This window comes from Cervus elaphus, chromosome 14 (genome assembly GCF_910594005.1).
Source record: "Cervus elaphus chromosome 14, mCerEla1.1, whole genome shotgun sequence".
NCBI classification, from domain to species: Eukaryota; Metazoa; Chordata; class Mammalia; order Artiodactyla; family Cervidae; genus Cervus; species Cervus elaphus.
In genome coordinates, this window is record NC_057828.1 from 5,732,513 (window position 1) to 5,751,915 (window position 19,403).

General features: G+C 52.7%; 2 protein-coding genes across 3 annotated transcripts; both read right to left on the reverse strand.

Moving 5' to 3' along the window:
- Positions 1 to 49: 49 nt before the first annotated feature.
- KISS1 (KiSS-1 metastasis suppressor) lies at positions 50 to 5,831 on the reverse strand. The gene is made up of 3 exons (XM_043924473.1): positions 5,741 to 5,831; positions 2,684 to 2,818; positions 50 to 470 (listed from the first exon to the last, which is right to left on the reverse strand). The coding sequence occupies exons 2-3, from the start codon at positions 2,784 to 2,786 to the stop codon at positions 166 to 168; spliced, it is 408 nt and encodes a 135-aa protein (XP_043780408.1). The 5' UTR covers positions 2,787 to 2,818; positions 5,741 to 5,831; the 3' UTR covers positions 50 to 165.
- Positions 5,832 to 7,032: 1,201 nt separating this feature from the next.
- On the reverse strand, positions 7,033 to 18,867 carry GOLT1A (golgi transport 1A). 2 transcript variants are annotated; one of them, XM_043923789.1, is made up of 5 exons: positions 18,711 to 18,867; positions 10,057 to 10,148; positions 9,176 to 9,288; positions 7,928 to 7,991; positions 7,033 to 7,331 (listed from the first exon to the last, which is right to left on the reverse strand). In XM_043923789.1, the coding sequence occupies exons 1-5, from the start codon at positions 18,733 to 18,735 to the stop codon at positions 7,293 to 7,295; spliced, it is 333 nt and encodes a 110-aa protein (XP_043779724.1). In that variant the 5' UTR covers positions 18,736 to 18,867; the 3' UTR covers positions 7,033 to 7,292. The 2 variants fall into 2 exon arrangements, with proteins under 2 accessions (XP_043779724.1, XP_043779723.1); XM_043923788.1 differs by having other exon boundaries at positions 9,176 to 9,354; positions 18,711 to 18,858.
- Positions 18,868 to 19,403: the final 536 nt, after the last annotated feature.

The window sequence follows — 19,403 nt, forward strand, 5'->3', positions numbered from 1 at the left end:
CTATCTCATCCCGGCCACCTGCAAAAATGAGCCCCAGGTCACACGCAGGTGAGTCGGCAGTATTTCCTTTATTGCTTCGGGACACAAACTGCAGGTCGACAGCCCTGCCCTGCCCGCCCGGCTCCGGCCCGGGTGGGCCTGGAGGTGAAGGCCCCACCTCCGCGCTTAGCCCCGCGCGGCACCGCGGCCCCCGGGCAGCGCCGCCTGCCGCCTGCCGTAGCGCAGACCAAAGGAGTTCCAGTTGTAGGCGGACACGTCCTTTTCCCGCTGCACCAGCACCGCGCCCCTCGGGGCCTGGATCAGGCGGCTGCGGGGGGCGCACGGGCCCGGCCGCTGGGGGCCCGCGGAGCTCTCAGGAGGGCACAGCGCGGCCCCCCGAGGCCGAGGCCCGGCTGCTGCGGGCTTCTCCGCCGCGCACCGCGGGCTCTGCTCCCAGGGCGCCTGGAGCGTCGCGGGTCCGAGCTGCGAGCCTAGGACAGAGCCACAGGGAGAGGCTGAGTGAGGCGGGGGCCCGGAGAGAGGCTTTGGACCACCTCCTCACATCCGCATCTTCGGCTTCCCTTTTGTCCCTTGACCCCCAGGAAGCTCAGCGCTCCGGCATCTTGGCTTGGGTGGCTCGTCCGTTTGCTCCTCTCTCCTTCCACATAGCTATGGTTTCAGATATTTCACAGGATTTTCTTGAGCGTCTTTTACATTGAATTCATTTTTTTCTTTTTTTTTTTTTTTTTTAAGGAAGCAAGCAGGATAGAGCTTCGAAATAATCAGCTTCACTCCTCTTCGCGGCTGGCTGGCTGGCCCTCTACCCCTGCTTTTCATCAGGCTGCTACTAGACCAAGCTCCTTGGGGTGGTCGGGGCCATGTCCACTCATCTGAGTCTCAGAGTCTTGAAAACAGTGCCTTGCTCATAGCAGGGCCTCAAAAAGCCTTGTTAAATGTATAAAAGCTAATGAAAGCCTTGCAGTTAAACAAATGAAGAAAGCCAAGCAAAGACCACTGTGCTCCCACACCCTCAACAAATGTGACCCCTAATAAGCTATATCAGGACTTCAGCAAAGAAGGGAAATTGGGTCGCCTCAACCAGCATGCCTCCCCTACACCACATGTAATCTCTCCCCTTCATACTGAGGGCTAATGAGGCTAACTTGGAAGGCACTTCACAAGCAAGGCTCATTAAGTTCATTAAATTTTTAGCAGTAAGATAGTGCAGCTAGCTCCCGGGAGACAATGGCCCAGCCAGCTGTGGCAAGGGAGAGGTGGAAATGTGGTCTGGGGTGAGTGGGTGTGTGTTGGGTGGAGGGGGAGAGTTGACTCTGAGCCCTGCTCTTCAGTGCCCTGGCACGCTCTGGAGAAGAGGAGCGTGGGTGAGTCTGGCCCAGGGTGAGTGAGAATCTTTCTAGGAGGGCCCTGGGCCTGGCTGGGATGGGAGGGACACTGACCTCTTTTCCAGCTGCAGCCATCATCCCAGCAGGTGGGTCACTGCTTAGGCATCACTGTTTTTAGCATCACCTAAAAGCTTTTGCCAAAAAGAGCCAAGAGCTCAGTGTCCCCAGGGCTCTGATGACCTTGTTCTCTGGGGGATCCTCCCTCACCCAGAAAGAGCCCCTGATCCCAGGAGAGACGTTCTTGGCAAAGGATACCCGGGTCCATGACCTCTTTGCACTAGGATATCTTTTTTTTAAATTTATTTTATTTTTGGCAGCACAGGGTCTTCTGCCCGTGGGCTTTCTCTTGCTCCAGCGAGCAGGGGCCACTCTCTAGTTGTGGTAGGGGGGCTACTCGTAGCAGTGGCTTCTCTTGTGAAGTCCGGGCTCTCAAGTGTGTGGGCTTCAGTAGCCGTGGTTCTTGGGCTCTAAAGCACAGGCTCAGTAGCTGTGGTGCTTGGGCTTAGTTGCTCCTTCCCAAGTCAGGAATCAAACCCGTGTCTCCTGCACTGGCAGGCAGATTCTTGAGCACTGAGTCACCAGGGAAGCCCGCTTTGGGGTATCTTATGGGCACAGTGACATCTTGTGTGTGGAAAGAATGCTGCAAGTTCCATAGCTGGAGAGGAACAGAGGTCCTAAGAGGCCAGGCTGACCACCCAGCAGTGTTAAACCTTGATTCCTGACTTGGGGATGAGCACTGTCCTAGCTCACGCCCTGTAGAGGGCACTCTTGGGGGAGATCAGCACCTGCTGGGTTTCTGCAGCCTGGGATTGAGTGACTTTGGGAAGGTTTATTTACCTCTTTGGGCCTCAGTTTCTCCAGGTCTTCAATTCCACAATGAACTCATAAGATTGAGAGGTATTAAGGATCTATCCTTTTGTGTAGGGTTTTTTTTTTTTTTTTTTCAAATTCCCCATAAAGGAACTGATGTGACTGATAAGATAGACTTGCATAGTAAATGCCTTCCCAGCAGATCTGCACAGAAGTGGTCGGCACAGAGCAGAGAAGACCATGAAGGCGCTCAATGGTTAGCAAGCACATGAACTTGGGTGAGCCTCCTGATGTCTACAACAGCAGAAACCCCTCTCTTGCTTGCAAGGTTAGTGGGGGCCCCTATCTGTGCTGCATGGGCCAGTCTTAGGTTTCCATTGTGCAGCTTTAAATTCACATCAATGGATTAGCCCTATCTGAAAAATATGGCGACTCTCATTTTGCATCAGTTCTCTTGCTGCCTCCCAACCCTCTTCCCAGACAACTCATACCTGTGGTTCTAGGATTCTCCATGGGCACCACCTTTTCTAATGTCTCCATGAAGGAGGTGGCACAAAGGAGAAGCATCAGCTGCCAGGAAAGCAGCAGGTTCATCCTGGTGAGAAGATGCAGGTCCTGGAAGTGCCCTGAGGCCAAGACAGAGAGAGGGAGGAGGAACAGGGTTAGGCTTGCTGTCTGGGCTAGGCACGGGGGTAGGGCCCCGCGTGAAGCAGGCACCTGGAAGGGAGGGGACGGCCCTGCCCTCGGAAGCCCCCCATGCGGGGATGAGCCTGAACCGACGCAGCATGGAAATAGGACTGAGACCCCTTGCGCCGTACAGTTCAAGCTAAACTCATGCTAGGTGAGGATCTCAGGGAGGGCTTCCTGCCGGGTGAGGCCGGTAGAGTTAGGAAGGAAAGAAGGGAGGGAGGATCCATACTGGAGGAAGGGGCAGGACTGCTCAGGTTGGGAAATGGCCAGGGTTCTGAACTTCAGATTTGCTTGAGAGGAGTGTTGGGAAACGAGGAGTGAGATGCAGGTGACAGTGAGCAGGGAGGGGCTGAGTGAGGTGGGGCAACCAGCCGTGTCCCTGGAGCCTGGGGGCGGGCGCTTCTGCCTGCATGCTGGGCTCTGCGTGAATCACAGCTCTCTGTGCTCCGCTCTCCCAGCTAGAACGTGCCTTTCTGACCCCGGCCCAGTCCCTCTTGCTGTCATAGGGACTTCTTTTTTTTCCTTTTTCAAGATAAAAGGAAGAGGTAATCATCTTGCTTGCGCTTATAACCCTTCATAGCCTTGAAAACCATCATTAAATTGTCTTATTGCCTATAATTCAGGAAAGAGAAAAAGGCTTTCCCTGATGTATCAGGTCAATTGTCTCCATATTCTCTTCTCTGTGGGCCCTGAGAGGGTATGGATTTAACTGACTGTATGATCTTGGCTGTTGAGGTGGGAGCTGTAGACTCTGACCCCCTTTTCACCCCCTTCCCTTCTCATCCTCCACCGCCCCCCTCCAGCTCTTCCAGCTCCCAAGGCTGATTTCTTTTTGAAAAAGTCATCAGGCACTTTGAGATTGTCCAACAAATGTAATGAAGACAAATTGGTGGAGAGCCAGGCAGCACAGCAGGCTGAGCAGAACGGGTGTTGGTGCCAGATCTAAGGCCGGACCCTCCCTCTGCGGTCAAGGGGCAAGTGGGTGGGGGGACTCCTGTTTGTGCCCGTCAGCTGCCAGTGGTTGCTGAGCCCACCCGTCCCTCTGTTCTTGCTCCTACGCCCTGGTCCCCTCCTGCTCCCTCCGAGATGCAAGCATGGGGTAGGATACAAATGGTATCAGAAGGACTCAAATCTGGCTGCAGCTCCTCCCTCCCTCCTGTGAGATTAGAACAAGTCCACCCCCCATCTCTGGATCTTATTGTTACGTGTGAAAAATAAGAGCATTGGATCAGACTGGCCACCAACTGTCCCCTCAGATGGTCACTTTCCTTGTACACTTTGACTCTGTGATACCCTGAAACCCAGATCATTGCTTTCTGCACCGGCCTTAAGGCCTGGGGCAGGGTGTGGAGTGGAGACAGGTTCAGTCCACTAGAGAGAACAGTGTAAAGCTTTTTCTTTTGTGGCTTTAGACCCCGGGTGCACAGGGTCCAGGTCAGTTCAGAAATCATTCTTGATAACAACAACCAGGTATTGCACACCTTCCCCTGGGCCTCCCCCTGAGGTCTAGCACAAGAAATTGAGTCATAAGCAGAACGTCTCAAGGTAACATGGCCAGTGATAGACCGGAGGCTTGTGAGTACATGGGTGGGGTGGGGGAGATTCTCACCCCCTTTTCACCCTCTTCCCTTCTCATCCTCCACTGCGCCCCTCTAGCTCTTCCAGCTCCCAAGTCTGATTTCTCTTTGAAAAAGTCATCAGGCACTTTGAGGTTGTCCAACAAACATAAGGAAAGACAAGTTGGTGGCAAGCCAGGCAGCACCACAGGCTTCCCCGGGGGTGTTTCAGAGCCCTTGGGAACCTGACCTGGAGAGGCCAGGCAGGTTTTTTGCAGGGGTGGCGCCTGAGCTGTCTCTGAGCACAGATCAGCCTGGTGAGTAAAGGTTCATCGACGGCAGTCCCAGCAAGGAAGCCGAAGCCAGGTGTAGAGGGAGGTGCCGCCCTCCAGCCTGCCAGGGGGTGGGTCTTTGCTGGGGAGAGAGTGAGTGATGCGGCTGGGAAAGGGGCCGCCAGGGGCTTCATCCCGGAGCAGTGTGAGCCAGACTGGAGTGTGTGTAGGTGAGCGTTTTGGATGGAGAATTCAGGCTGCTCTTCAGAAGCAGGGTGGTGCGTGAGGAAGGGGGCAGTGGGCAAGCTGTGTGGTTAGAAGGTGGTGCTCCTCCTCCGTGCTCCTCTCACTTGTATTGCTTCCTCCCCATCCCAGCAGAGGTAGTGCTTGCCATGGGCGCCTTGTGAGAACCTTGGTTTTCCCCTACTACCTGGCCCCAACACACACACACACACACACACACACACCCAGCTCTTGGTTCCTGCCCAGCACAGGGGCTTTTAACATGTGGAAGAACTGAATTGTTTGGAAAAGCACCATCAGCTTCCAAGGGCCACAAGTGGCAATTTTGTGGTCCCTCTGTCCCAGGAGTTTTGTACCTAGAGAGTAACAGAAATTCCAGGCTTGCTTGGAAAGCTCTTGGGGGGCGGGGTGGCTCCCTTCTGAGGTGACCCCATCTCCTAGTGCCGGGGCTGGCAGGGCACTCAGGAGCTGTTTACGTCTGTGTTTGCCATCTGCGCAAAGGGGAACTGCCCAGAGGAGCCCCTGGTGTTCCCCAGGTCCCTCCAGATGCCTCTGTGACCCCTCATCCCAGCCATGGGGAGCTCATTCACTGCATTCACTTCCCAGAAAGTAACCCCAAGGTCCTGGTCTCATAAAGTGCAAGTCAGTGGATTTACCCTGACATTCCAGTCAAGAGGGAAGACCAGCACCCCTTTTGCCTGCCTGGACACATGCCTGCTCCCACCCTGGGAGCCTCCCTGGGTCCAGCCAGACCCCTCTGCTGCTGTGGGGGCTGCAGGCCACCTACCTTGCCTTGGCTGTGTCCTGAGGGGTCTCCGAGTGATGGCACCGCTTGGGCAGTAGGGCACCTGGAGGGAGGCGAGCTGGGCTCCTGGGCTCGCGCTCACCGGCGCCCTGATCACGGCCCTTATAAAGCCCAGGGTGACGTCTCCAGGCACACACCCACCTCTGCCCCCCCACCCCGTCCCCTCGGAGAGTGGAGTCCTCCCGCTGCCTGCTGCTGGCTCCTGCCTCCTGGTGCCTGTGGCTAAAATCAGCCTTTCCCTCCCTCTCCAGGAGTCTTCCAGGGCTGGCTTTCTGATTCCTAATAGTTCTTTGCAACCTCCTCACCTGCTTCTCCCGAGGCCCACTCACAGATCCACTCTGCCCCCAAACAACATGGAAAGGGACTGTTTGAGGGCTGGGGGAGGCTCAGCACACCTTGTCCCCCGAGGCCCCCAGCTCTGGCAGCTCAGCTGGGGTCTCTGACCAGACGGCGGCTCCTGGGTTGGGGGCTGGGGTCCGGGGCCTGGTAGGGGGATTGTCTCTTTTCTTCTCTGCTCCCTTCTTTCCCCACACAATTCCTGAGCTCAGGCCAGGGTTTGGAGACGAACGTGCCGTGGTCAGATGGGCGAGACAGACATGTGAGCAGCCAGCTAGGAAGGCGGCACGAAACGGCAGTTCTAGAAGGCGGGTGTCCCTGGGAATTGCTGGGGGAACTGAGGAGAGCCCTCCAGGTGAGTGTGGTGTGTGTGAGGTGCGGCTTCTGCAGCCCCTCGGTCATATCCTGTGACGCCACAGTCTCGCCATTCTGAAATCGCCGTGAACCTCTCTTTGAAGTGGGGAGGTCTGCTTTCCTTTGCACCCTCAGCACCCGCTCCCTTGTTCTGCACAGACATAGGGCCCTCACAGAAACATATTAAATGTACTCGTTGCAGGGGATTCCTGACTCTTCCTTGAGAAAGAGTGTGCTGTACCCTTAGACGGGGGCTTCCCAGGACGGACTGGGGCTCTTGGAAGTAGGGGAGCAGCATTCTACCCCAGCACAGAAGCTACCTGGTGAGTGCGCTATGCAGACATCCACCTAGTCGATAGTTGGGAAGCACTTCCCACCATCCTGGGGATTAATGCTCATTCCTTGTTTAACAGCTGCCGCTAATAGGGGCCTGCAAACATCTTATCTCCCTCATTAGGGCTGGTAAACAGCGTTTAATGATGAGCCGTAAGGGCTGGCCTGACCCTCCTCAGGTAGAATGATGTCTGTGGGCCTACCCTGAGTCAGAGGGTGGGCTTAATGGGCTAGAGACACTGAGTCTCAGGCACATTCACAGCTTGGGGATTTAATCTTTGCTTTTCCTCTCGTGGGCCCTGGGTCTCTGTTCCCAGCAGTCCTGACGGCTTCCTGCATTGACTTGGGGATCAAGGCCAGTCCCTCAGCTCCGTCCGTCCTTCTGGACCTGGAGAGGTCCGGATGCATCAGGGGATGAGTCAGTGCTGGGTGGGCGCCTGTGAGATGTCTCCCATTTCCTTTCCAGCCCCCTCGCCCAGTGATCCAAGTTCAAGGAGTGCATCTCTGCTCTTCAGACCATTGAACTGGTGCCTTGAAGCCTCCGGAACAGCTGTGGGAGGCAAGAATCATTACTGCAGACAAAGAGTGGGGAGCAGACTCAATATCCAGGTTATTATGAAGCAGGCCTTGAGAGCCAGGAGCGCCAGGTGCAGGTATGGAGGGGGGCCACGGGGGCGTGCCGGGGCGGGCGTGCTGAGGGGTGGCCCAGGGCCTTCCTGGGCTTCTAGGGGGCTTGTGTTCTGCCAGGTGCCTCAGAGAGGGGAGGGCCGGGGGCCGGGGACCCCCGCCCCAAGAAGAGGACAGAGGCACCACCGTTTCTGTTCTCACGGGATGTCACACATCCTCTCTACCCGGAGCCCAGAGTCAGCCAGTTCCCCAGGGATCTGGCGCTTTCTGCGGGGTCACCGAGACCCCCAAGGTTCCTTTTCTTTGGCTCTAACAGGGAGCTGTTGACCAACACCATTCCCAATGCCCACAGAACCCTCATCCACTCTTATTGGGAAGAGGGGCTGAGACGGGCCAGCCGGGGAGGGTTTTGGGGGGAGATGGGAAAGGATCCTCTGCACTTGGGGAGCAGCTTCACCAAGTCCATGTGCTTCCCCCTCCCCAAGGACCACCACCAAGCCATGCACATGATTCACTTACCGCACTCAGGAAGGGGATGTTGCAGGTACTCCCCAGGAAGCCAAAGGCGACGGGGAAGAAGCCCCTAGGAGCAGAGAGGCGGAGAGGGGCTCAGGGATGCACCGGGGGGGAGGCTGAGGTCCCGCTACAGGCTCCAGCTTTGGCTCCCGGGAGAGCAGGGCCTCGGACCCTGGGCAGGCATTGGCTCTGCACCGCGGCTTTTCAAGAGGCAGTAGGTGGACTAGTTACGGATGTCCCATCTGCGCTCCACCTCTCACTGGCCCTGTGCAAACTTGGGCAAATTCCTTAACACCCCCGAATCTGTTTCCAGTTGTAAAATGGAATATGATAATAATATCACCCACATCTCCACAAAGAAATGCTTGGGAAGTGTTTATTTTTGTTAGTCGTCTCTCCCTAGACTGGCTGTGAACCGCCTGCCGCAGGTTTCCCGGCCCCGGGCATGGATCACCGTTGGAGGCTGTGCTGTTTATTCTCCCCGACACCTGGCACCCCTCCCCTACCATCCCCTCCCCTGGCAAGAATGGTGACCCTCCAAAGGACTTGGGGGCACAGAGGCTGGTGTGGGGAGGGAATAGAGATCTGAATTCTGGCTGACTATTTCCTCTCCTTGGACCTCGGTTCCCTGAGGTCCACTTGCATATCTGAGGTCTCTGATAGTTGTGATTTTCTTCCCCCTTCAATGCTGCTGCAAGCTGTCTTTGTCTAGGTTTACTTTTGGCTAGAACTACTGCGTCTGCAGAGGCCCCACTCGCACTTTTGACCCACACCTGGATCAAGTTCAGATCCTCTGCATGCTCCTTGTGAGGGTTCAGGCAGAGGCAGGCTCTCTGGGCCTTGGTTTTCTCATCTACAAGAGGACAGCCCTATAGTGGGCGGTGGAGATGCCAGAATGAAAGGGAATTGTGAGCCTGCTTGGCGCGTGTGAGGGCTTCGCGGATGCGCGTCACCGTCCCGCGCCGTCTGGCTGCTCGGCTTGCGCAGGCCCTGGGCCGCCTGCTGGTGCCGGGTGGGGCGCCGGGCACAGGCAGGCGCTCCGTGTTTGCTGGTGGGTGTTCCGGCCCCTCCAGCTCGCAGTGTCCACCAGGTGCCGCCCTGTTTCCAGCCCTTCTGAGTCTCCCGCCTCTCTCGGGATAAAGTCCGGCTACCGTATGCACTGCCCACACGTTGCCCACACCCGCTGGAGCCTGAGCTCAGCTGCTCAGAGGCCCTGGAGTGCTGATCGCGAGGCCCGGGACCTGTTCTCACCTGAAGAGGCTGAAGAAGCCATAGGTTTCCAGGATCATGCCCAGGAGAGGCCAGCGCAGCAGGACGATGGCCACGCCCCCCAGGAAGAAGCTGGTGCCCTTGAGTTTGTGCCTCTGGAAGAAGAAGGAGAACGTCCTCCTCAGGCCGATGATGAGGGAGAGGCCAGTCAGGAACAGCAGCTGTGGGGGGCGAGAGCGGTGGGCCGGTGAGAGCGAGCACGCTGGCTCCGCGCCCCCCACCCCCGAGTCAGTGGCCGGCAGGATCCGCATCGGCGGCGGGGCGGGACCTGCTCCTTCACAGGCCGACGGTATCTGCGAGGCCGAGCCGGAAGGAGCCCCGAGTGGCTGGGGCTCGTGAGGGGCAGAAGGGCCCAGAGGCAGGGGGCCAGGGGCATTGAAGGCCTCTAGCTTGTCACCCAGCTCAGCCTGGTTTCTTGGGTCCCAAGCACTTCCTCCCGTATGATGTCATTTTTCGTCACACCTCCCAAGTAAGGCGGAAAAGACTCTCCGTCTTACAGAGGCTGAAAGCCAGGCCTCAGTAGGTTGGGCAGCCACACCCGAGTCCCAGGGAGCTGGCGGAGCCCGGGGCCTCCACTCCGCGGCCCTGTGAGTGCCTCGGGCTCCTGTCAGACTGGGTCTCGAATCATCTGAGTTCCCACCCCCCACCCCCAACCCAGGGCCTCACCTGGAGCTTAGCATGAGAATCCAGGTCCTCAGGTTCTCTGTGCCCAGGAGGCCTTATTGTCCATCCCCAGCCTCCACCCCTTGCCTGCCCAACGAAGGTGGCACACGATGCCTGGCTGGACCCGATCTGAGTAAACTCGGTGCTGACCCTCCCGGCAGTGGAGACCTCAGGTTGGTTCACAGGGCTGGAAGACTCACATTTCCGAAGGCCAGGAGCACCGAATCAAAGTACAGGAGTGTTCCAAAGAGGATGAAGAAGATGCCGAAGCCAGCAGTGCCCACGCCAATCTCTGCAATGGGCAAGGAAGTTGTGGTGGGATGGGTTTGGGGAGCAAGCTGGGATGCTTCAGCTCCCCCATCGCCCCTGGACAGGTGCCCTCTGGGGGTAGGAGGTGGGGTGGCTCTGTTGTCATCCTGGAGTCTTGGCTTCCATGCTCTCAGAGAAGGATGGGAAGGAAGGGGAGGGTGGGCACAAACCTCCGTTTAGCTCCTGGAAACTGCTGTTCGGTTCTGCCCACATCCTGCCCTCACCACCACTCCACAGGTAGCTAGTGCTGGCCTCATTGCTTTTTCTATTTTCAGTTTCCTCTTCAAGATTTTCAAGATTTCTTCTTGTCTGCTAGATCATTATCAGGGTTGTGACTCTGGCTGAACACAACCCATTGTCTGCTCTGTTCCTGTTTCCTTATAGCTGGAAGCCACTTGATGCCAACTCACACCCGGGTCAAAGAGTACCACCAAAGACTCATAGCCACATTGCCATAGTATCTCAGACCTGCCCAGCTGGCCTGTCCTATTTCTCAGGAGGCCTGTCCTCCTGATAATTCTCACAGCCTCTCCTTTCTTCTCTGAACTGCTCTGGTCCCCGGCTTTGCAGTGACGACCCATCACACTTGAAAGGGAAAGAGAAGTCATGGACCAGAAACGCGCTCGTCACCTGGAAGTCTGTGCCGCAGCCAGCAAAGCGATTGCCCCACCACACAGCTCCCAGGCCCTGACTTCACGCCCTAACAGTGACCAGGCTGTTTGCGCCAGGTGGGCCCCAACAGCAGTGTGCCTTTTACTTTGCTTTCCTTGTTCTTGAACTGTAGCAGTTGGCTTAGAGCCAACACAGGGAGCCCAACACAGTTGTACAGGATGTTTGGGATACGAAGTTTATTTTCTCTTAAACCTTCATTTTACTTTATCTGTGCCTCTCTGGTAGTCAACAAATGACAGTTCATTGTGTTGCTTCATTTTGAAATTGAATCAAGTTGAAAATTTCACGTTAAATTACAACAAAATACACATAAAGTTTACCACCTTTACATCTTTAGGTGTTCAGTTCAGGGGTATTAAGTACATTCACCTTGGTACACGCTCACCACCACCCACATCCAGAACTCTTTTCATCTCACAACACCGAGACTACCCACTGGAAGACTCCTTGGCTGCACCTCCCCGCCGCCCCCACCTTTGGCAACCACCACTGTATGCACTTTCTGTTTCTGTGATTCTGACTAGTCTAGGTGCCTCATATGATTGCAATCATACAGTACTTGCCTTTGTGTGACTGGTGTATTTCACTCAGCACAATGTCTTCAATGTTGATTCATTTTATGGCATGTGTCAGAAATCCTTCCTTTTTAAGACTGAATAATATTCTATTGTATGCATACTACATTTCATTTATTCATTTGTGGATGGACTTGGGATGCTTCTACCTTTTGGCTATTATACATAATGCTGCTGTGAGCACAGGTGAACAAATACCTCTCTGAGACTCTACTTTCACTTTTGGGTTTATATCCACAGGTGGAATTGCCGGGTCATATGGTAGTTCTATTTTTAATTTTTTGAGAGACCACCATACTACTTCCCACAGAAGTTACGCCATTTTACGTTCCTAGTAGTGATGCACAAGGGATTCCAACTTCTCTGCAACCTCACCAACACTTGTCACTTTCTGCTTTTTGCTTTGTTTTGTTTCTGATAGCATCGGCCCCAAAGGGTGTGAAGTGGCATCTCACTGAGGCTGCGGTTGGCATCTCCTTGATGGTTACTAATGTTGAGAATCTTTCATGCCCTTATTGGTCATTTGTATATCTGTTTTGGACAAGTGTCTATTTAAGGCCTTTGCTTATTTTTAAAACAGGTTGTTTGGATGTTTTTGTTCACTTATAGGAGTACTTTATATATTTTGGATAGTAACCCCTTATCAGATATATGATCTGCTAATATTTTCTCCTATTCTATAGGTTGCCTTTTCACTCTCTTGTATCTTTTGATGCACAGGAGTTTTAAATTTTTATATAGTCCAGTGTTTCTATTTTCTCTGTAGTTGCCTGAGCTTTTGGTATCACACCCAAGAAATAATTGCCAATTCTAGCATTGTGAAGCTTTTCTCTTATGTTTTCTTCTAAGAACTGTTTTAGATCTTACTTAGAGCTAAAATGAACTTTAATTTTTACATGTGGCATAAGATAAGGGTCCAGCTTCATTCTTTTGCCTGTGAATATCCAGTTTTCCCAACATCATTTGTTGAAAAGACTGTCCTTTCTCCACTGAATGGTCTTGGTACCCTTGTTGAAAACCATGTGCCCATATATGCCAGGGTTTATTTCTGAGCTCTCTCTTATATTCCATTGGTCTCTATGTTTGTCTTCATGCCAGTCTCACTGTTTTGATTACTGTAGCTTTATAATAAGTTTTGAAATCAAGAAGTTTGAAACCTCCAACTTTGTTCTTTTTCAAGATTGCTTTGGCTATTCAAGATTCCTTGAGATTCCATGTGAATTTAAGAATGAATTTTTCTATTTCTGCAAAAAATGTCATTGGGATTTTGCTAGATTAATTGCATTGAATCTGTAGACTGCTTTGGGTAGTATTGACGGCTTAACAATATATTCTGCCAATCCACAAATATGGGTCTTTCTACACATTAGTGTCTTTTAAAATTTCTTTTAGCAACATTTTTTAGTTTTCAGGGTACAAGACTTTTGCCTCTTTAGTTAAGTTTATTCCTAAGGATTTTATTCTTTTTGATGCTATGGTAAATGGAATCACGTTGCTTCCTTTTTAAAAATCACTAATGAGGTACAACTTAAAGTTTATATTTTATTGTTTATATTGTTTTGCAACTTGCTTTATTTACTTAATATAGCTAAAATGCCTTATTTTCTTTTTGTTTTAAATTATATGATGACTAGAGAAAGGGCTAGAGTGTCTTTTTCAATTACAACGTGTATAACTTTGTTAAAAATTGCTTAATTTTAAAAAAGAAAACACATAGGTAAATTTTAAAGAGAAATTTTTTACTGGATTTGTTAGCTAACATCTTAGAATTGATCCTTAGCATCTCTGTGAAATTGGTATTATTGGCATGTTTCTATGCGTGTGTGTGCTCAGTCAGTCTGTCGCGTCCGACTCTTTGTGACCCCATGGACTGAAGCTCACCAGACTCCTCTGTACATGGAGTTTTCCAGGCAAGAATACCGTAGTGGGTTGCCATATTCTACTCCAGGGGATCTTCCTGACCCAGGGATTGAACCTGCCATGTCTCCATAGAGAGTTGTAAAAAGTTGTTGAAAGCTTGGTTGTTAAGAGGCAGAACTAAGAAAACAAAACAGAAACAGAATTATGAACACGAGGCAACTGAAAGAGAAGGAAACACGATTGTCTTTCAGGTAATTAATTTTTCCTAATCTGTGCCCGTGGCTCAGTGGGTAAAGAATCTGCTTGAAATGCAGGAGATACAGGTTTAATCCCTGGGTTGGAAAGACCCCTGGAGAAGGAAAGAACAACCTACCCCAGTATTCTTGCCTGGAAGTCCCATGGACAGAGGAGCCTGGTGGGCTACAGTCCATGGGGTCGTAAAAGAGTTGGACACGACTTAGTGACTAAACAAAAACAACTTGTTATCATACAGATCTTAGGAGGAGAATTAATACCAGTTCCAGTATAGAAATAAGGCCAGAGGCTTTCCTTAAAAGAATCATTAAAAATACAGAAATGAGATTTGGACTGAAACCTCATTCAACTCATATTCAAAAAAAAAAAAAAAAACCAGCCTAATTAGTTCTCCCTTTTGGCAGAGTTGGATTTGCTAGGAACCAGCACAGCATCATTTCTCTCAACATATTGCCCCACCACCAGAATCCATCTGCAACTAAGGGCATCCTCCTGTTTCTGACAAATCTCCGTAATCTATTCAGGCTTCCTATTTCTACCTTCTAGAATGCCTGCCCGAATTAACTCTCTTAGAGCCCAAGACGCTGAAAAATACAACCTCCTTGGTCATTATGAAGGTTCTGTTCTTTCCATGTTGCATGATTTTTCTGCCCTCAGAGACAGTAGGGGCTTCCCCGGTGGCTCAGCAGTAAAGAATCTGCCTGCAGTGCAGGAGACACAGGAGAGGTGGGTTTGATCCCTGGAACAGAAAGATCCCCTGGAGGAGGGCATGGCAACCCACTCCAATATTCTTGCCAGGAAAATCCCACGGAGAGAGGGGCCTGGCAGGCTATGGTCCATGGGTTTGCAAAGAGTTGGACATGACTGAAGTGACTGAGCATGCATGCATGAAGAGACAATAAATTGAGGATCAAGAAGTATTTCTACCTTGTTGTGATTATTTGACATGGGCCAGGATATTGTGGGGGAAGACCACAATCTGAATGACAAAAATATTTTAAGTTTTTATGACGGCTATAAAAACCTCTTATGAGAGGTCAGGAGATCACCACTGATACATGACTACCATCCGGCACTCAGGCCCCATTCACGTTTCCTCAGGTGCCCCTGTAATATCATTCAGAGCGAAAAGGTCCAGTTCGGAGTCACATGTGGCATGTGCTTGCCATGTCTCTTCAAATTGTTATGTCTAGAACAGTTCTTCAGTCTCTCCTTGACATGACCTTGACCCTTGGAAGATCTGAGCCGGTCATCCAGTAGCAGGCCCTCTATTTGGGTCTATCTGATGTCTCCGCATGACTGTATTCGGGTTATGCAGATATATCAACAAGAGGTGATGCCGTGTTCTCCTCTTGCTACTGTTAGGTGACGCACGATTCCAGTTTGACCGTTACTGAGGATGTTTCTTCAAGTCGGAGTCTGCAGGACCTTCCACATAAATTGACTCTCCAGCCCCCACCCCGACCCTGCCAGATGCCCCCCTCCTCCTGGCCAGCTGAACCCCGCCCAGCGTGAACCCTCCAACCTGGGGCGCGCTCTGACGCCCGCCCTGGGCACTGCCCCCCTTCCGCAGTACGGTTTTAGGACTGAATTGTTCAGGAAGGAGGGAAAGGGGAAAAGAAAGAGCCTGTTTCTCTTTACAGAATTAACAGCAGTGACTGATAGTAGTCATTGTTAACACTGGTGAGCATACGGTGTCAGGCAGTTTAAGCACTCTGTATTAACTCATTTTGTCTTCATACCTGCCTATGCGGTAGGTATGTTTTCAGCCCATTTCACAGACAAAACTGGAACATGAATGGTCGTAACGTGTGCCCAAGGGTGCACAGCCAGCAGAACCAGGGTGTGAACCCAGTAGACCGACTCTAGAGAAGTGACTTTAACCAGTGTCCAACCCACTCCTGCCCCCGCCCCCTCTGCACGAACTGCTCTGGCCAGGGGCTCCCGACAACCCAAACGCAAAGCACGGGGTCGGGCCTCCTCTGTCAGCAGCTGGCCACCCCCTTCTTGCAGCATCCTCTAGTGGGCTCCGTGACACCATATTCTCGATTTCTTCCTGCTATTCTGGCCGCTCCTCCCAGGCTGCTTTGCCAGCTCCCTCTTCTCTCTCTCCCTCTTGGGGTCTGAATTACTCAGGGCTCCAGTTCCAGCTCATTTCTCTTCTCATTCTAGTTGCACATGGACTCCCACTTCTTTAAGTATCTCCTGTGTACTGACAATGTCGATATTTATCTTTCTAGCTCGTGCCGCCTCTGAGCTTCCAAACTCCTATCCAGCTGCCTACTTGGCATATATGCACATTTTTCTCTCTTCAGGACATCTTGAACTCAACAGGTCCAAACTGAGCTATTGGTTTCCTTCCTTAAAGCTGCACTTGGCTCAGTTTTCCCCAAATGAATAAAATGTCATCACCATCCACCCAGCAGCTTGAGGCAGAAGCCCAGTGGCCTCACAGCTCCGCCACCCGCTCCGCATTCGATCCACAGGTGAGAGTTATTGGTTCTTCCTCCCAAGTGTATCTTGAAAGCTGTCCATTTCTCTCCACGCTTAAGACTTAGTTCTAAACCACCATTTTCTCTTTCCCGTACTCTGCGACATTCCCCAGGGGGCAGGCTGCGTTCCTGCCCCGGTTATGCCTTCTCCATACGGTCGTCAGGGCTCTTGGAAAACATACAGTCTATTTGTGCTAGCGCAGCGGACAATCTGTCCTGGCTTCCCGTGGGCTTAGAAGGAAAGAGTCCTCCCAGCCTGCCTTGGCTCCCAGGCCCGTCAAGGGGCCTTGGCCTGCTTGTCCGACTGCATCTCCTGGAGCAGCGCAGGTGAGAGTGGATCCTTGCCCGCCACACCCCGAGCACATCCTGGCTCCCAGGACGGACCTTCCCGCCTTAGGGTCTCCGTACAAGCGGTTTCTTCCCGCTTGCCGTCTGGCCGACACACACGCCGCCTCCAGGTCTCACCGCGAATGGCGGTTTTCCCGGGGAAGTCTGGTCCACTCTGCATTCCTGGCTTAATCTGGTTGCCTCATTTTCTCTCTTGCAGGACAGACTTACATTCTTCTTAGAACCTAGCACATTTTGGTTTAATAAAATGTAGGCTTGTCCATGGGCTCAGGTCTGAGCCCTCTTCTCTCTATTTTTCTGCCAGGTCAGTGTTTCTCACCTTGGCGGGTGGGGGGAGGGCTGATAGGTGGTGGGTTGGCAATTCCGTTCCCCGGGGGACATTTGGGGGTGTATAGACCGGCTGATGGTCACAGTTGGTAGTGAGAGTGTGCTCCTGCCATCTAGTGGGGAGAGGCCAGGGATGCTGCTAAAATCCTGTAACAGAAAGGACAGACCTCCTAAAACAAAGAACTGTAAGTCACATCTGACTCTTTGTGACCCCACGGACTAGTCCACGGAGTTCTCCAGGCCAGAATACTGGAGTGGGTAGCAGTTCCCTTCTCCAGGGGATCTTCCTAACCCAGGGATGGAACCCGGGTTCTTTACCAGCTGAGCTACCAGGGGAGGCCTCGAGGGAGGAGTACTCAGGTGGGCAGCCTGTCTCTTTTCCAGGGGAACTTCCCCACCCAGGAAGCGAACCGGGGTCTCCTGCCTTGCAAAGAACTACCCTGCCCGCAAATGTCAGTAGTGGAGAGGCTGAGAAACTGTGTGCCCATCTCATGGTTTTAAATACTACCTGTATGCTGGCAATTCCCAAATTTCTCTCCATTCCAGACTCATGTACCTGACTACCTATTTGACCACAAACTCAACATGTCTAAAACCCAACTCCTGCTTTCCTTATCAACCCTTCTAATTGCTCAGGCTGGAAATATTGGAGGCATTCCTGGGTTCTTTCTCTCACACCCCACATCCAATCCACCAGCAAACCCTTTCAGCAGTTTGCTCAGCACACATCTAGCGCTATTTCCCCCCAGTACGATGCTACCACCCTGGTCTCCCCGTCTCTCACCTCAGAACTGGTCTTCCCCTCACCATCTCCTGCCTCTTAACCAGTCTCTCTGTTGCTGTCCTTCCAGTCTGTCTACCCTCGATCCAGTACTCAGAATGATCTTTTAGAAACATAAGCAGATCACATCACTCCTCTGCACAACATCTCCTAACGGTTTCCCACCTTCTGCAGATAAAGCCGGAGTCCGGATGCTGCCTGGCTGCTGGGCGATCTCCTGACCAGCCTGCTGCCGCTCTCCCCTGCCCTCAGTGGGCTTCGGCCACACCAGCCTCCTTGTGTCCCTACGTAATGCCTCAGGGTCTTGGCACCGGTGGTCCCCTCTCCCGAGATTTCTCCCTCCAGACAGCTACGTGGCTTTGCCCCCTCAATTCCCATGCACCACTGTAAGAAGCACTTTCCCTGGGCAGTTTAGTGGCCGCTGTACACAGAGCAGTAACCCCTCCCACTCGGCATTCCCACGCCTCTTTACCCTGTTTTATTTTTGTCCAGAGGATGTCCAGTATGTCCAGAGGACATACTACGTACTGACCTCTTCATCTGCTAGTTACCTGTTTCCTCATCCTGGAGTATAAGCAGGGTATATATCTGTCTCATCCATTGGTGCATACTGTGCCCACCTCAGTGCTTGGCACATAGAGGAGACAGTGAATGAATGGATACTATCTCCAGTTCACGGATGAGACACTGGCTTTAAGTAACTCACCCAAGTGAAACTCATAGAGCCACAGTTTCTCATCACTTTTCCCAGCCCTGGGGACTACCTCCCTGCCCTCTCTCGGGAAGAAATGGGCAAGATATTTAGGAGTGAAGACAGGGTGATTTAGGGAGAGGATTTGAGTTTAGTTTCTGATCAGAGCGTGCCAGGGCTACAGGAGACTTTAAGAGTTTGTGGGGGGAAGAGTCTGAATAGGCAGAGGCCTTCCAGGTCCACCCTGGCAGTATCCCCGGTTTCAGAACCCTGAATGGGGATGGGATCAAAGTGGTGAGCCTGCCAGTTCCTCCAGGCAGCAGCCTCTGGCTACCTGGGAGCCCTGAGCAGCCCCGGCCCGGACAGCAGGGATCCCAGCTGGCCCCGGCCCTGCGGCCTGGGGGAGGCCAACGTGGCAGCTCCCAGCCACTGGCTCCGGAGGTCACCTTGCAGGTTCCCCAGGGCCAGCCAGGCTGGGAGGGGCCGTACCTCCCCCGCCCCAGCCCAGCGCCCTCAGCAGCGCAGCCCAGCCCCCGGCACTCACTCTGCCATTCGGTGATGGAGATCATGTCGAGGGCTGCCTGGGGGACACTCCAGGAGGAAGCTGGCCAGGGGCAAGGAGCCCTGAGGACTGAACCTGTACATGCTCAAGGGAAGCTGACCCTTGGTAAGTTGTGAAATGAGCCCCTGGCAAATCATTAACTTCCCAACACATCCACACACCTACACGCACACATACACACGCAGTCACCCACATACACTCACATACAGGGCTGCTTAAAGTCACAGTCTCTCTCCTGGTTTCTCCCAGAGGGCACTGCTCCCTCCCGCGGGGAAGTCCACGCCTGTCTGACTCTTGTAATTCCCCCCAACCCATCCCCTGAGCAGAGAAGGCAATGGCCCTACACTCCAGTACTCATGCCTGGAAAATCCCATGGATGGAGGAGCCTGGTAGGCTATAGTCAGTCCGTGGGGTCACAAAGAGTCGGACACGACTGAGCAGCTTCACTTTCAACACCACCCTTATGGCAGAAAGTGAAGGGGAACTAAAAAGCCTCTTGATGAAAGTGAAGGGGGAGAGTGAAAAAGTTGGCTTAAAGCTTAACATTCGAAAACTAAGATCATGGCATCTGGTCCCATCACCTCATGGGAAATAGATGGGGAAACAGTGGAAACAGTGTCAGACTTTATTTTTTTGGGCTCCAAAATCACTGCAGATGGTGACTGCAGCCATGAA

Coding starts and splice junctions, on each gene's coding strand:
- KISS1 (XM_043924473.1), bottom strand. CDS start 2,786: ATGAACCTGCTGCTTTCCTGGCAGCTGATGCTTCTCCTTTGTGCCACC. Junction 471..2,683: donor GGAGAATCCTAGAACCACAG/GTATGAGTTGTC, acceptor GCTCTGTCCTAG/GCTCGCAGCTCGGACCCGCG.
- GOLT1A (XM_043923788.1), bottom strand. CDS start 18,735: ATGATCTCCATCACCGAATGGCAGA. Junction 10,149..18,710: donor CTCCATCACCGAATGGCAGA/GTGAGTGCCGGG, acceptor TGCCCATTGCAG/AGATTGGCGTGGGCACTGCT. Junction 7,332..7,927: donor ACATCCCCTTCCTGAGTGCG/GTAAGTGAATCA, acceptor TGCCTCCCACAG/CTGTTCCGGAGGCTTCAAGG.